The 15,930-nt window shown below is 46.4% G+C and overlaps 1 protein-coding gene across 1 annotated transcript in view; it reads left to right on the top strand.

The window, feature by feature from the left end:
• The first annotated feature begins 9,307 nt into the window (after positions 1 to 9,307).
• Positions 9,308 to 15,930, top strand: part of Patl2 (PAT1 homolog 2) — an 8,160-nt gene continuing 1,537 nt past the window's right edge. Inside the window, 12 exon segments of the mRNA XM_052726411.1 lie at positions 9,308 to 9,323; positions 9,871 to 10,076; positions 11,206 to 11,286; positions 12,036 to 12,145; positions 12,629 to 12,706; positions 12,932 to 13,073; positions 13,424 to 13,544; positions 13,632 to 13,729; positions 13,923 to 13,976; positions 14,068 to 14,201; positions 14,323 to 14,482; positions 14,928 to 15,068. Coding sequence (XP_052582371.1) covers positions 9,308 to 9,323; positions 9,871 to 10,076; positions 11,206 to 11,286; positions 12,036 to 12,145; positions 12,629 to 12,706; positions 12,932 to 13,073; positions 13,424 to 13,544; positions 13,632 to 13,729; positions 13,923 to 13,976; positions 14,068 to 14,201; positions 14,323 to 14,482; positions 14,928 to 15,068 — 1,341 coding nt within the window.

Here is a 15,930-nt window from a genome sequence, read left to right as displayed (position 1 = left end):
CCAGCATTCACATGGTAGATCACAGCCATCTGTAACCCCAGTTCCAGGGATCTGATGCCCTCTTCTGATCTCTGCAGGCACCAGACACACACCTGGTATACATACATACATGTAGGCAAAACATTCATACACATAAAATAAATCTAAATTGTTTTCAATCAGGGAACTATTTTTTTGACTGTGGTTAATAGGGAAATACTGTTACAGAAGCATAGTCAGAGGCCTTCGATAAGCAAGGTTAAGACAAAGAAAGAAGCTATGAATCAAGAAATGAAGGCAGCCTGGAGAAGGGAGAGAAGTCAAGAAGAGCCCCTACACTCTAGGGCCTAGAGTCTCCAGAGAGCACTGCTGCCCCAACACCTTCGTTTTAGCTCCCTGAGACTTGTGCTAGACTTTGGGGTCTACAGAAATATACAATGACAAATTGTTTTGAGTGAGTGAGTTCTTAGAAACTCATTGCAGCAGCAACAGAAAACCAATCCAGTCCTCCTTTCCGGAAGCACACAGATTTGGACCTGGCTACCAAAAACGTAGTTCTGCATAAATGTTTGCCTTTCCAAAGTCTCTTTTGCCTTTGACCAAGCAGGCTCTGGCTTTACAGGGCATTTGGGGTGTGCTCACATCGGGAGCCGCAAACTGCCTGCATTATGGCTGAGGGGAGTTGGAGTTGTTGTTAGAGCCGTGGGTCCTCCCCTTCTCTCGCCACTCTCATCTGAGCTGGGTCGGCCCTGGTGGTGTGGCCCAGCACAGCATGAGAGGGACCAGCCCCAGGGGTGTGCCCGATGGACGTTATTCCACAGACACCACATTCCAAATGGGCCAGACCACCTGTGCCCTACTTGAGATTTACAGGGTTAAAGGGGGCTGAGAGTTACAAGAGGGGACTTCTAGACCAGGACAAAGGTGTTCACAGTTTTGCCTTTTTTTTCTTCTTATCCTGTACCAGATACTTCCACAATCTGCCCCAACTTATCCATCTAACACATCAGTGCCCACAAAAATCATTCAGTTGCTCAACAGTTCTTTACTGGGTTCTGCCACCTGCTAAGCACTGGGGAAATTTTCCCCAGAGGAGCTCCGTGAACTGTAGTTTATAGACCTGCAAATAGATCATGATACCAGAACAGCAGCTACCTGTACTGGGAGCCAGTAAGGGACAGCCAACTGAGGACCTTGGAACCAAGGGAAAGAATGTGGACTTTCCCCTTTGGACTGTGACGCAGTGCCAGCAGAACAGGTTTTTGGTTTTTTTTTTTTTTTGTTTGTTTGTTTTTTTTCCATTTTTCCAGACAGGGTTTCTCTATGCAGCCTGTCCTGAAACTCACTCTGTAGACCAGCTGACCTCAAACTCAGAGATCTGCCTGCCTCTGCCCCCCAAGTGCTGGGATTAAAGGCATGTGCCACCACACCCAGCTGAGACAGGGTTTGTTATTTGTTGATTTGCTGTTCCTCACCATTGGTCCTTAAGACTTTTCTTCTTTGTTTGGGGGTGCTGGGAGTCAGGCTCAGGGTCCCAGGTGTGCTAGCTCTACCACTGAGTTACAGAGTTACATCCCCAGCCCCTTTTTTCTTCTTTCTTTTTTCTTTTTCTCTTTCTTTTTTTGTTTTTTGTTTTTTTGTTTTTTGTTTTTTTGTTTTTTCAAGACAGAGTTTCTTTGTGTAACTTTTCACCTTTCTTGGAACTCACTCTGTAGCCCAGGCTGGTCTTGAACTCACAGAGATCCGCCTGCCTCTGCCTCCCGAGTGCTGGGATTAAAGGTGTGCACCACCACCGCCCAGCCCTTTTTTCTAATTATAAAATTCACAGCCATAAGAAAATGTCAGACAGTTTAGCTAATATTAAGATCACATGTTATTCTGCCTTCCAAGATATCCATGCTGTGCTTATGCCTGGACTTTATCTGCTCATACAAAGATATGTGTATGGATACACATCTTAATAAAAATCTAATCCTCTTGCCTATATTTCTATGCAAACTGGCTTTTAAATAACCATATGTCATGGACACTATATCTGTTTCTATGACAGTGTAGATATGTCTTCATACTTTCATGATACTTTATTATATGAATACACCACATCACTATGGAAGGCCACGAATGCTCGGTCCTGCTGCATGAACCACCTGAATGCTGGGATTATTGGCTTCTACACCACACCCAGTTTATACTGTGCTTTTTTTACCCAATCTTTCATTAGGGGCATTTCCAGTTTTTCCTTATCCTATGTATCATGAAGCTGTCTTCCAGAGACTTTGTAGCAAGTTATACTTCCCACCTTAAACTAAGAGATCTATTATCTCCCTACACCTTCCCTTGATGGTTATTGCCACTGAAAAATTGCCTTACTTTAAATCTTTAAAGGCTATTGTGTGATATTTTGATCACATTCTGATACTTCTAAGACTGCCAATAAAGTTTGTTTTGAATCAGAGGGTGGAGCTAGCTACTAGTTGGCCAAAATTAACCATAGAGGTTTTGGAGGACTGAGGACAGATAGACACAGGAAGTAGTAGGGCGAGGCATAGAGAGGGTCTTGGCCCTTTTGGATCAAGGAACAAGAGAGAGAGGAGGTCACTCACTGGTGGCTTTTCCACCACTTCTCTGATCATTCAGGTTCTTACTCCAGTATCTGACTCCCTAGCTTTTATTGATAAAGAATAATTAGATAAATGCTTTATTTGGAACCCCCGGGGGGATGCCATTTGTAGTCTGGCTTTTCTTTGGGCTGCCAGCTCACAAAAGATGACACAGAGATTTATATTAATTATGAAAGCTCAGACAATAGCTTAGGCTTGTTTTTAGCTAGCTCTTATAACTTAAATTAACCCATTTCTATTAATCTATGTTCTGCCCCAGGTTTGTTTGCCTCATCTACATACTGTCCATTCTGCTTTCTGCTTCCTCTGTGTCTCCTCGAGACTCCGCCCTTCTTCCCAGCATCCTCTGTGCCTAGAAATCCTGCCTAACTATTGGATGTTCAGTTTTTTATTAAACATATATTATGGATGCTCTTTGCACTTCTGTTTGTGAATTCCCCATCTATGGCACTATTAGCCAAAATCCCTGGCTACTGGAAATGGACACTGATGTGTGTGTGTGTGTGTGTGTGTGTGTGTGTGTGTGTGTGCGCGCGCACGCGCGCGCATACGAGCATGAATTTGACATAGGGTGTCATGTAGCCCAGACTGGCTTTGAACTGATCTTCTGGCCCTCATCTTCTAAGTGCTGGGTTACAGGTGTGCATGCCACATTTGGCTCAAGTAACTTTTATTTATATATATGTTTGAGACAGGGTGTCACTATGTAGCCCTGACTGGCCTAGAACTTCCTATGTAGACCAGGCTGGCCTCAGATTCACAGAGACCCACCTGCCTCTGCCTCCCCGGTGCTAGGATCAAAGGCAAGGGCCTCCATGCCCAGCAAGACACTGTGATATAGCACAAAAAGTGTTTATTTAAAGAATATTTGTAATGATAAAGGATGGGGTGGGACAGGTAGATTCATATTCTGTATTATAAAGACATACTTGTTCTTTGTATCTTAACACACACACTGGTAATGGATTGTTTGTTCTGAGTTACCACCTCTCCCTCCTGCCCCGTCCAGATAGATGCCCTTGATACAAGTGGAAACGAACTAAACTTGGCGTTTCAAGTTCCCAGGCCCAAACATCCACAGAATGAGAGAAGAGCCTGAGGGCTGACAGCAAGAGAGACATCCCAAGTCTCAGAAATGTGGCCAGCCACCTGAACAGGGCAATACCAGGCTCTAGAATGATCAGCTGCCTTGTGCCTCCACCCACCTTCTCCCTGTGGACTCTGCTGCCTGGAGATGGGAGACAAGGCAGTTCTTAAGGTGTTAACCTACTGCCTTCTCAGATCTCTGGTTCTGGACAGAGCCTGACTTAAAGATTCAAGTCCCGCCTCTGCTCATTGTCCCCTACAGTAACAGGAATCATGAGCCCCAGTCTTCAGGCTGCATATTCTGGAAACTCTACTGGGAGGGCTCTGGGACTCCCCAAAAAGTCATTGAGTTAGCAAGGAGTCCTGATCAGTGCCTGGACTTGGGGCCTCTGGAGTTCCACGCTACAAAGTTACCAAACGATTTTGCTTGGGGACTTCTCCTTCCTCTATTCCCTGACACTTGACATAGCTTTTTCCTGACCAGTTGAATCACTGCACTTTCTGGTTTGGTGTCTGGGATAAGACTTGCCTGGCCTCCGGTTTAAAATCCCTTTCTATTCTGTTCTCATCCCTGGGTTATGGCCTCTGTGCTCTCTGATGTAAAAATCCCTTTCTGTACTGTTTGGTTTGTTTCAGAGAGCTCTGTTAGAATGGGTGGTGCAGCCTCAGTTCCTGGGGACAGTCCCTTGAAACATGTTCTGGCAAGCTGAACTGACCATTATGCTTATGCTTCTATTACAAACAAAAACAACTTGTGCCCCACACTCAAGAAATACAGGGTTATAAAGGGGTTTTTGCCCCCCACCCCCCACATATGTATGTTTATGTGGTCAAATGTGTACATGCAGTTAGGTACACATACACATGAGTGCACACCATAGAGTCCTGAGGCTGTGGTGGGATGTCTCTACTGATCTTTCTCCAAGTTATTTATCCAGGCAGGATCTCTTGTTGAGCCTGGAACTCCTCAAGGAGTTCCACTGACTACTGAAGTGTGATGGATTCTAGCAAACTTGACCCAGGCACCCCACCCCCACCCCAGCCTCCCATGCTGTCTTGACTGCCAGGTTTTTATGTGAGGCCTGAGGCTCTGTGCCTCATGCCTGCACACATCCGGTATCCCCTGGGCCATCTCTCCAGCCTGATTCTTAGGCTCTGTGTTTCCCTTCTGTCTTCTTCCTTATACAAGACAACTCACTGTCTAAGGTCTTGAAAGTTCTGTTATCTTGGCTAGCTCTTGATGAAACGTAACATTTTATACCTTGCAGACTTGTGAAACAAAGAAAAATATGTAAAAGAGTCTTTTTAAAAATCCAAGCAACAATAAAGTTTGCCTAAAACTTGCAACAGATAAGAACTTTATAAACATTGAGTGGTGGTACACACCTTTAATCCCAGTACTCGGGAGGCAGAGACAGGCAGACCTGTGTGAGTTCAAGGCCAGCCTGGTCTACAGAATGAGTTCTAGAACCCAGGACTACACAAAGAAACCCTGTCTCAAAAAAACAAAACAAAACAAAAACTTAATAGTTTAACAATACATGGACAGATAATCTTAATTTGTTATAGTGTGTCATGAATGTTTCTTGGACTCAGTTCAGTTCTCTCTCTCTCTCTCTCTCTCTCTCTCTCTCTCTCTGGGTGTATGCATATATGCATTGTGTGTGGGGTGTCTCTGAAATCACCACAGACAACAAAGTAACAATATAAAGAGGCAAAAAGGTAGTTCGTACAACATAATTGAGTAGCCAATGTTGTTTTAAACTTTGGGAGTCTGATCCTGAGTAGTTTATTTAAGGAATTTTGTTGTTGTTGTTTGTTTTTTGAGATGGGATTTCTCTGTGTAGCCCTGACTGTCCTGGTATTCACTCTGTATACCAGACTGGCCTTGAACTCATGAAGATCTGCTTGCCTCTGCCTCCTGAGTGCTAGGATTACCACAGGGCTATTTTAGGAATTTTTAAGCATGGCACAATTTGGTGAAAATTTTCCTGGTAATAACTCAATCCCATGTATAGAATAAAGCCTAAGTCAAGATTACATTGATTGACAAGCTCATGATAAGGGTTTGAGGGAGGAGCCCATGTGATATGATTTTATATATATATATATATACAAAATATATACACATATATATACAATATATACTTATATACATACATACATTTATTTATTTTATATATATATTTGCTTTGTTTTCAGCTGTTTGTCAACATTTTAGCTATTTAAGAAACCAAGTCTTAACAAAGTCAGAGTTTATTTAAGTATCTGCTAAATTAAAGTTATTTAAGTTTGTGCTAACGTCCACTTGCTAAGCTTTGTACAGCCTCCTGAGCATGGCTATTCTCAATCTTGGTGAATTTATGATTGTATGTTGTATTCTTCTTGTAAGATTGAGTTGTGTACTGGCATTCTGCAGGAGTCCAGCTCCTGACAAAGAATGTGCTGATGGCCTAGGATCTGAAGATCAGGACAGACAAAATTAAAGTCAAGAGCAGGCCCCAGGTGGGCTTAACTTAACAGCCACTCCTTTACAGCTCTTACGCACTTACAGTTAGCCATACAAACTGTTTTCTGTGCGTCTTTTGTTTGTTTACACTACTCCTTGATATCTGTCAGTCACCCTCCACCCCCTAAACTGTGGATCAGATCAGACCAGTAACAAGGGACAACCCAGGTCAAACCACCAGCTAATCAACGATGTCTTCAGAGGCAGGGGGATTGTCAGAGTCAGAAGAGACTCAGTGTGGACACAATGGTTTCTATTGTGTGTCTGCAGAAAGCCAAACCTCTAAGCCAAGGTGGTGGTCTAGTCCTAGAATTCAAGTATTTGAAAGGCTGAGGCATAAGGATCCTGAGTTTAAGGCCAGCCTGGCTACACACACACACACACACACACACACACACACACACACACACACACGAAATTTTTAATATGTTGAGCTATAAATCACTGGAGAATTATTTGATTCGGTATTGAATACAGGTTTGAAAGGCAAAGTATCAACTTTTCTTATCTATATTCACCTTTCTCATAATGTAACCTGAAGCATACTGTAACCTGAGAGAAACAATAACACCTTTGAGATTTGGGGGGAGGGGCTTGTTTGGTTGGTTTTTGTTTGTTTGTTTGTTTGTTTTTGAGACACTGTCTTATGTAGCCCAAGCTGGTCTTCAACTCTCTATGTAGCTATGGTGACCTTGAATTCTCAGTCCTCTTGCCTCTTCCTTCCAAGTGCTGGGGTTAGAGGTGTGTACCATACCACTATGCCTGGATTTTAGATTTTTATAGCCCAGGCCATGTGCATGCTAGGCAAGTGCTCTAATAACTGAGCTAGACCTCCAACTCCTTGTTGAATTTTAAAAAGAACGTTTAAACATTTATTTGTCTGTTTGTTTGTGGTATGTGTGTGCGCACACGCGTCCATACACACATGCTCACATCCTGGTGTTTGTGTGAAGAGATGAGGGGAGTCAATGTTTACCATGTGGGATCCGGGGATTGAACTCAGGTCATCAGGCTTGGCAACAAGCACCTTTACTCATGGAGCATCTTTCCAACCTCCCATTTTTAGTATGTTTGAGGTTTAGTATGTTTGAGGCTTTATCTGGAATTTACTTTGGCATAAATATCTTCAGTGTAGCTTCACTTTTTAAGATGAAATCTATGGTTTTTTTTCTTTTAAGATTCATGCTGAGGTATCATCATTATGTTCTTAGAAATGTCCTAGGGGACCACATGGAGGGAGGCGTGGCTGGAGTATCACACCCCGGGGCAGTTGCAACCTAAATAACAGGTTCTCCAAAGACCATGGATTACCTGGGAGTAACACTGCAACAGGAATTTCATGCCAGCGTAAATGATGTGAGCAGTCAAGGAAGCTGAGGCAAAGGCCGGGCAAAATACAGGTCACTACGTGTGCCATTGAAAGATAATCCTTACCAACAGGAATCAATCAAGCATTTGACTGGTCCATTTTTTGGATGGACGGTTGTTAGGCGTTTTGAAGCAAAAAGAAAAAAAAAATCTCTGTGCCAGGTTGTGGTCCCTTCAGAGTTGTTTTGTATAGTTAGTTTCTCCTCCTCCTCCTCCTCCTCCTGCCCTACACCTCCTCCATTTGTTTGCTTTGAGACAGGCTCTCACTTCACGAGGCAGCCCAGGCCTGAACTCACTCTAAAGCCTCAGCTTGCCTCGAACTGGAGACAGTGTTCCTGCCTCGGGAGGCCGAGTGCTGGGCATGGAGCTCAGGTAGCAGTAGAGCACTTGGCTAGCATGTATAAAGCCCTGGTCTAGGCCACACACACATAATAACAAATAATATAAAAATATAATACAATTGTATTTTACCTACAGTAAAATACAGACCTACACGCCTATAGCCCCAGCTCTTTCTGTTAAAGTAGCCAAGAAGATGTAAGTTTGTGTTGTCTCGTGCAAAGGTGTTCTCACCCTTAAGGGCCGCGCATCATTGGCAGCTGGGTGAGTAAACCAGTTGATATAACCCAGAGGCTCAAGCACCCTCAGGTGGACTTGGGGGAACCTCCAATGCCCTTCCCGGAGGCAACCGCCTCAGGATGCATCCAGAACTTTCCTCTCTAATTAGGCTTGTGTAAAACTTAGGCATTCAATGGAAGCAAAGCTCTTCACAAAATTCCTAAACCTTTCTTAAAGGATACCTGTTTAAGCCTTTGCCCCCAAAATGTCAGTCCCAATAAATAGTTCTCACAGACTTAGAAAGTTAAATACACAGTTTATTTCTCTTCCCCAATCAAGAGGGACGTTGCTTGTTTTGCTTTTATTTTTTAATCTTTTGAGAGAAGGCCAAATTCTGGCAAACAAACCAACTTGGAGTTCACTATGTAGCCCAGGTTAGCCTTAAACCCAAGCCTCCCAAGTGCTGGGATTACAGGTGTGGGCCACTATAGTTAGTTAGGAGTTTTCTTGTTTGTGGTCTTGGTTTGTTGTTGTTTGAGTCAGTCTTGTGAAGTCCGGTCTGGCCTCACTGTTTCCTAGGTAGCCGAAACTCCCCTTGAACTCCTGACCCTCCTGTCTCCATCTCTCACGTGCTAGGATCACGGACTTGCTACCACACCTGACACACCTGACTAAGGGTTTTCTTTATTAGAGTTCTCCTCTTCTACACCACCTCGGCAGTGAAGCACGCTGGCCCTTTAACAGGTGAGCAGGAGGCAGAGCGGAGCCTTCAAAAGCTGGGAGAAGCAGGCAGGCCCTGGCCCAGGCTGCCAAGGCTAACCTACATGAAAAGGTAGTGGGTGTCGGCAGCAGGGTGTCGTCACTGTGCCCAGAAAGTGGTTGGTTGTATTCTTCCAGTGCTTAGCCAGCCCCCTAACTTCTGCCCCTCCTTGGAGCTGACCTGCTGCGGTGGGAGGGTGGGGGGTTAGGCGCATCTGAGAGCTCAGACTCTTGCTTCTTGAGGCCTTGGGTCAATAGTTCTCTGCCCACAGTGCTGAAAGGAGACCATGGATGTTTTGGGGGCCAATGCCATCCTTATCGAGGAAGAGAATATTTCTGGATCTCTTCTCTGTCCCAGGTTTCCCTTCCAGAGGCTTCTCTATCAGTGGGGGACACAACTGGCCAGGAAGCCTGCCAGGCTGCCAAGATGAGATGCCTTGAAGGTACTCCTACGTGGGCCGAGTGGCTACATGAAATGTCCAGGGGTACACAGGCAAGAGATACACATCAAGATAGTTGAGAAACCAGGACTGAAAGGTCTCCCATGGCCAGCTACTGAGACAGATTTTTCTGGGCTTTTGTTTTTCTTGCCATTGTGGAAAAACTTATCAGCAATGCTCTGACAGTGCTGTATGGTGTTCAGTAACTGTGCAGTGGAAAGTATGGAGCACACAGGGTTAAGTTGCTCTGAGTTGGGACAGCTGAGACTAGCTCATCTAAAGAGTCAACAGAAGGGCTTGTTAGATTAGGAAGAGCCGGTGGAGAAAGAAGCCTGCGGTATATCCATTCAGATCACTGAGGTGGTATGTGAGCAGTGAAGGGGTTTGGTGTCTGCCAAGTGCCGTTCGTGTTAATGGTGGCTCACTGGAGAGTGTCCTGGGGGAAGGAGGGTTAAAACAGCACAGAGGTGGTGTTTGAACCGAGCTTCTGTTTAGTGTCAGCTTGTCTAGATCCGCATTCTCACACCAATGTCTCCATCTTCTTCCACAGGCCTGCACGTACACCAGAGGCCAAGCAAATTCTCTGTTCCCTTGGCTCCTAAAGAAGGCTCTGCCTTCCACCTGGAGGAAGTGGAAGAGGAGAATGAAGAGGAAGATGTGTGTTCAAATCAGGCCCCAGATGTGGAGGAGGAAGGGGATGATCTTGGGGATCCAGCCATACTGAGTGCCATCCAAAATATCCAAGTACCACAGCAGGTAGGGATAGAGTGGTCCTGAACTTGGGCGTTCACAGACTGTCACTCAACACTCCTCTCGTGACCTCTGCTTCTTTGTTAAGACCCGTTTTGAATTAACATGGTTTGTTTCAGGCATGACGCTGAATTGTGGCTTTTTTCTCCCCTCTTTCCTCCTGTCTCCCATTGAAGTTTCTGCAGCTGTCCTTTACCTCAAATCAGGTCCTAAGCCAGGTGCAGTGCGGCACACGTGCAGTCCGACCACTAAGACTCCTGAGGGAGAAACGGAAGGATCATGACTTGCCCCCAGTCTGGATTACATAGAGAGACCCAGTGACAGACAGACAACACACACACACACACACACACACACACACACACACACACACACACACACAGCCTGAAGCCAAACAAACAACAAAACTCCACAAGGCTGGGGTCGGGGTGGGAGCAGGAGGTGGGAGCTCAGTTGGTAAAGCCCTTGCCTTGCAAATGTCAGGACCTGACCTCAGGTCCTCAGAACACATGTAAAGCCCTGTACACAGCAGTGTGTGCCTGTAATCTTAGCCACTGCGAGATGCGGGGTGGACAAGAGAGACCTTAGGAACTTACAGCCAGCTTGCCCAGCTCTCCCAGCCTATGTGGCAAAGTTCCCAAGCAATGAGAGATCCTGTTTCCAAGAAAAAGGTGGAAAGAGCCCTGTAGATCAACATCTGATGTTATCCTCTAACACACACACGCCATGCACATGCATGTATACCTACACACACGTGTGGACACAAAATCCCAGCAGAGTCCTTGTCTCCCATAGATAGTAACCCTACTATTGGTGAGTCACTTTTGTTTTAGCCTTGTGTCTTGGCAGGCCATTCCTAGTATTTGATCCTTTAAATTCACATGACCAGTGGAGAAAGACAAAGACTTCCAGTAGAGGTTAGGCACAACCTACTCCTAAAATGTTAGTTGTCTTCTCAGGAGGAGGAAGGATTCTGGACCATTTGGCCTTGAGGATGAAGGGGGAAGCCTGGCTGTTAGTGTCCTGGCTGTTGGAATAGTTGGCTTTGCTGCCCCAGCTGTGTTCCCATGGTAACAAGAGCAGAAGACAGTGTGGGGATCCCTTTGAATCTGGCATTTCTTCCTTTCTGTTCCAGAGAGGGCTGCACGGTTCTCTTGGAGCCAAGGCCCCTGGTGCCCTGGAGATGTCACAAGCCTCCTTGCGTTTTCTGTGGCAGGTGAGTCTGCTCTGGTCTCCATCCTGTGAGGAGGTGACTGAGTGACCAGAACATTCCCTTCCTGGAAGGATCGAGTGTCCCTTGCTTCCATTATATTCAGTCTACCCATCTCCTTGCCCTGGAGATGAAACACTCAGAAGGAGGCATTGGTCTGGGGTGGACAGCCACATCATGTAGAAGAGCTTGGTAAATGGCAGGTGGTGCAGGATGGCCTTAATAAGTGCTGCAGGAACAACGACCACTCATACAAACTATAGGTTCCTGCTCCAACATTATAAAATACCTCAGTGGATGATCAAGTACTGAACTTAGGGGCAGGAAAGACTACTGCTATCCATGAACTACATAAGAGTGTGAGAGCTGAAGACTAGGAACTCCTCTAGGGAGAGCTAGAAGGTAATTGAGCTCTGCTGAGGGCTTGGGTGAGGCAGAAAAAAGGCAGAGGAGCCTGCCCTGGGTAGCTGAAGACAGAACATCAAAGCATAAGGGTTGTTCAAGAGCACATCCTCCCCACCCATCCTCGGGGACTGAAAAGGCCCCTCCTAGGAGGTGCCAAACTGTCAAAGGCAGGAAGCAGTCTCCACAGCTGCCTTGAGGGTTCCTCAACAAAGCAAGACATTGGGCAAAATTGAGGGGAAGTGGCAGGTGAGGAGCCCAGAGGGAAATGACTGAGCAGGGGCAGCATTCCCTCCTCTCTCAGTGGAGTATCCCCCTTGTCCCCTGACTACCTATTGCCAATTCCTTTCCAGCCTGCGTTTCCAAGAGCCAGCTCTCCAGCCTGCCACTTTGGACCTCGACAGCCTTCGCCTGATCCTTTTCTGTTCTACAGCCCACTGACTCTGTGGCCCCCTAAACTCAGGTACCATTGACCGGCTGCATTGTGAGGACAAACTGAGTTCTTCCTGTAGGTCACAAGACATGGTGGCCAAGGACCACCTCTGTCGCCTTTTATCAGTTGCCACAGAAAAACACTTAGATTCACTGACAAAAATAAAATCGGGAAGCACAGTCCACTGTCTGCTCCCTGACAGCTGAAGAAACAGAACCCCGAGGAAATTAAAGTGAGGTCAGCTCCCCTGACGAAGCTGAGGCTAGGACTCACAACTGCTAAGAACCACACCAAAAGGTTGTCTGTTGTGCCTAGACTGTCTGCAGTCAGACTACAGAAAAACATGTCTTGGGATGGGGAAATGAGGATTGGGATGCTTTCTGCTTTTTGATTTGGGGGAGGTGTGTAGATACATAGGGCTGCCTTAGATCTTCACTGACGTACCTGGTCTGAATGGATGGAAGGGTTGGTGTACAGAGCAGAAGTTTTCCACTCAGCTGATTTCCTTTTAAGCCTTCCCAGTCATCTGACCCAGCTCCACCCTCAGCACCAACAGATCCTACTGCGGCGGCGGCAGAGTCCAACCGTGAGGTAAAGCCTAGATGAGAAGCAGGGCTGAGGGGAAGCAGTCTGCATGCATACTGGGTACTTTCCTTGTGACTAGCCATCTTCCCCCACTGCATAATGGTACTCCATCACTGCTACCCAACACTGCACCTTCCAGTCCTTCCAAGAACACCACACTGCGTGTTCATATCTCCTTGGGAAGTCACTATGGCAGGGTTTGCCTAAAGGGATGTTTCTGCTGGCTTGAAGGCTCCTAGCCAAGAAGCCTTGGTCTCTGAAGCCAGACGCCTACGCTAACCTCATGACCCGAAAAGAGAAGGACTGGGTGATAAAAGTACAGATGGTTCAGCTGCAGAGTGAGAACCCCCGCCTGGATGATTACTACTACCAGGTGAGCTCTGGGCCCCTCGTCCGAGCTTTTGACCTTGGCCAGATGAATGAGGACTCCTGGGCCTTCTGTGACCCTCTCTTCAACCCATAGAGGCCACATCTGTTTAGGTGCTGACACAGCACTCCATGATAGCATTCTAAAGTCTTTCTAAAGTTGGTGTCCCATACTCCTTCCCATCTAGTCTCCTACATTTTGGTCAAATGGGGTTATTTACTGTTTTCTAAAGTACCCAAGATTTGTCTCCATCCTTTTGAGAGGTTCCCTTATCTACCCTGGAAATGTGGGCATGTCCACTTCTGTGCACTTTTCTTGTAAATGCCCCCACACTTGCCTGCTCCCTGGACCCTCAGGAGTTCTATCAGAAGCTAGAGAAGAGACAGGCAGACAGAGAGCTGCTTGGACAGAGGAACAGGGCTGAGTCTCTCAAGCTGGTCACGCCTTACATCCAGAAGGCAGAAGTTTATGAGTCAGGTATGGCCAGACTGCGGCTTGGGCTGGATATCTGGGTGTATGTGTGCCCTATAGAGAAGCATGTTCCTCCCGGCTCTCTTTATGCAGTGGTACGAATTGAGGGTTCCCTGGGCCAGGTAGCTGTATCAACATGTTTTAGCCCTCGCCGAGCTATTGATGCTGTTTCTCATGGAACTCAAGAGCAGGTAGGAGTGTGTGATCATTCTAGAATTTTTTTTTTTTTCTGGTCCCTGCTGTCTAGAACACATTCGTGTTTGGGGTTTAAACACTCTTACACTGTGACGTAAGGATGAGGAAGCAATGTGGTCAGACTTTGTGTCTAGCCTTTTCCAGCTGCACTGATGGTGTGGCTGATGGCCAAGGACTCTTTGTGCCTAGGATACAGGAGCTGCAAGCAGTCAGAGGCTCCGAATATTGTCCCTGATTGAGAAGGTGAGATAAGCTCACTGGGAGAAGCTCTTGTCTAAAATTTTAAGGATAGGGTATTGGTCAACTAACCACCCCACCCCCATCAAATTCCCAGATGTTCCTCCAGTTACTAGAGATAGAGGAGGGCCAGAATGATGGGTTTCCACAACTCTACCACTCGGGGGAACAGAGCAACCAGGTTGAGAAGCTCTTTCAGGCCTTAAAGACCCAGGAGCGGAACAACCTGGAGTGAGTATGAGAGTCCCACCTCAGTCTCAGAAGGGGAGGGTCAGCAGTCATGGGGGCTTGCTGCTGGCACAAAGCCTTCTTTTCCAGCGCAACTCTCAAAACTCTCTCCTCTCTCCTGTAGGGAGACAGCAGATAGCCTCCTGCAGGTGCTGTCTGTGAGGAAAGGGAAGATTTTGGTGGCTCGGCTGCTCCCCTTCTTGCCCCATGATCAAGCTGTTAGCCTTCTCCTGTATATCACCTACCATTTGCCCCTCCTGATCCTGAAGGACATGCCTGACCAGGTGCCGTGACGATGAGCAGCAAAGAGGGTGGTCTCGATGGGGTTGGGGTCACCTCCGTTCCCTCCCTTCCTAGAGATGCCAGCAAGATGTAGAGTGGTGCTGCCCATCCCTCAAATAAGGACGTTACAGAACAAACAACCATAGCCCCAGCAGACCATCTTCACATATGATGAGCAAGGAAAAGCAGGTGAAGGGCTGTACAGGTGTGAGTGTGCTATGAGTTTGAGACGGGTGAGTCATCTACTTCCATAGAAAGCCACTGTAAAATAAGTCAGTACTCTAGGGCTCTGTTCCGACTAGAGAGTTATGAGCAGTGTTAGGCCTGGCAGGGAACCTGACCAGCAAGGTGTCTAAAGCCGGTCAGCCAGGGAAGGAACTGGAGGCAAAGGATGAGGAGATGAAGTTGTAGTAGAGTTGGGAGAGATACTTACTGATTTTCCTGCAGGCTCTACACATACTGTTCAAACCTCTGGGAAAATACATCAGTCATTTGACCTTCCGTCAACTCCTCCATGGACTGCAAGGTCTAATGTTGCTACCGCCTGGCTCCTCAGAGCGGCCGATCTCTGTGGTACTTCAGAATCAGGTGATATATCTGGGACACTTTTCTTTCCACAGATGGCTTTTTGTTTTTCTTTCTTTCTTTCTTTCTTTCTTTCTTTTTTTTTTTTTTTTGAGACAGGTTCTCACATAGCTTAGGTTGGCCTAGAACTCTCCATTATAATCAAGGATAACCTCGAACTCATGATCTTTATGTTGGCATGTGCCACCATTACAGGCCTCCCATAGATGACTTCTAAATGGCACTACTAGAAATAATCAAGATAATAGTCTCATCTCTGCACAAATCTTCTCCTCAGTAGCACTTCTCAATGTCTAGTGAGAACTGGACATGGTCTACTCCTAGTACTCAGGAGGCTGAGGAAGAAGGATCTTGAGCTCAAGATCAGCTTATGCTTCACAGCAAGCGTTAGGCCACTCTACACCTGTCTCAAAAACAACAAAAACCTTTCAGTGAGCACAGCATCATCTGGAGATAGCTTATGAAATACCGGGTCCTTGGTCCCACTCTCAGAAAGACAATGAGGGACTGTGTGTGGTGGTCTGCTTTCCCCCACTTCCTCTCTCTCTTCCCTTCCTTTCCCCATCGCTCTCCCTCTCTCTTTTCTTTCTATACTGTCTGACACTATTGCTTATGAGTGTTTGGTGAGGCTTGTGGCGAATGCCATGGTGGCATTTAGAAAAGAGAAGTACACATCTTGGCTGTGGGGTGTGGCTCAGTCGGTGGGATGCTTGTGTGGCATGCATGAAGTTCTGGCTTTGATCTCTAACACCACAGAGAGAGAGAGAGAGTGGTGGTGCATACTTGTAAGGGAAAGCAGAAGCAAGGGTATCAGGATTTCAAGGTCACCTTTGTCTTTATGGTGAGTTCAAGGCTAGCCTGGACT

Source organism: Peromyscus californicus, unplaced genomic scaffold (assembly GCF_007827085.1).
Source record: "Peromyscus californicus insignis strain IS unplaced genomic scaffold, ASM782708v3 Scaffold_7__1_contigs__length_154581171, whole genome shotgun sequence".
NCBI classification, from domain to species: Eukaryota; Metazoa; Chordata; class Mammalia; order Rodentia; family Cricetidae; genus Peromyscus; species Peromyscus californicus.
This window is presented reverse-complemented; position numbering and strand designations above follow the sequence as displayed.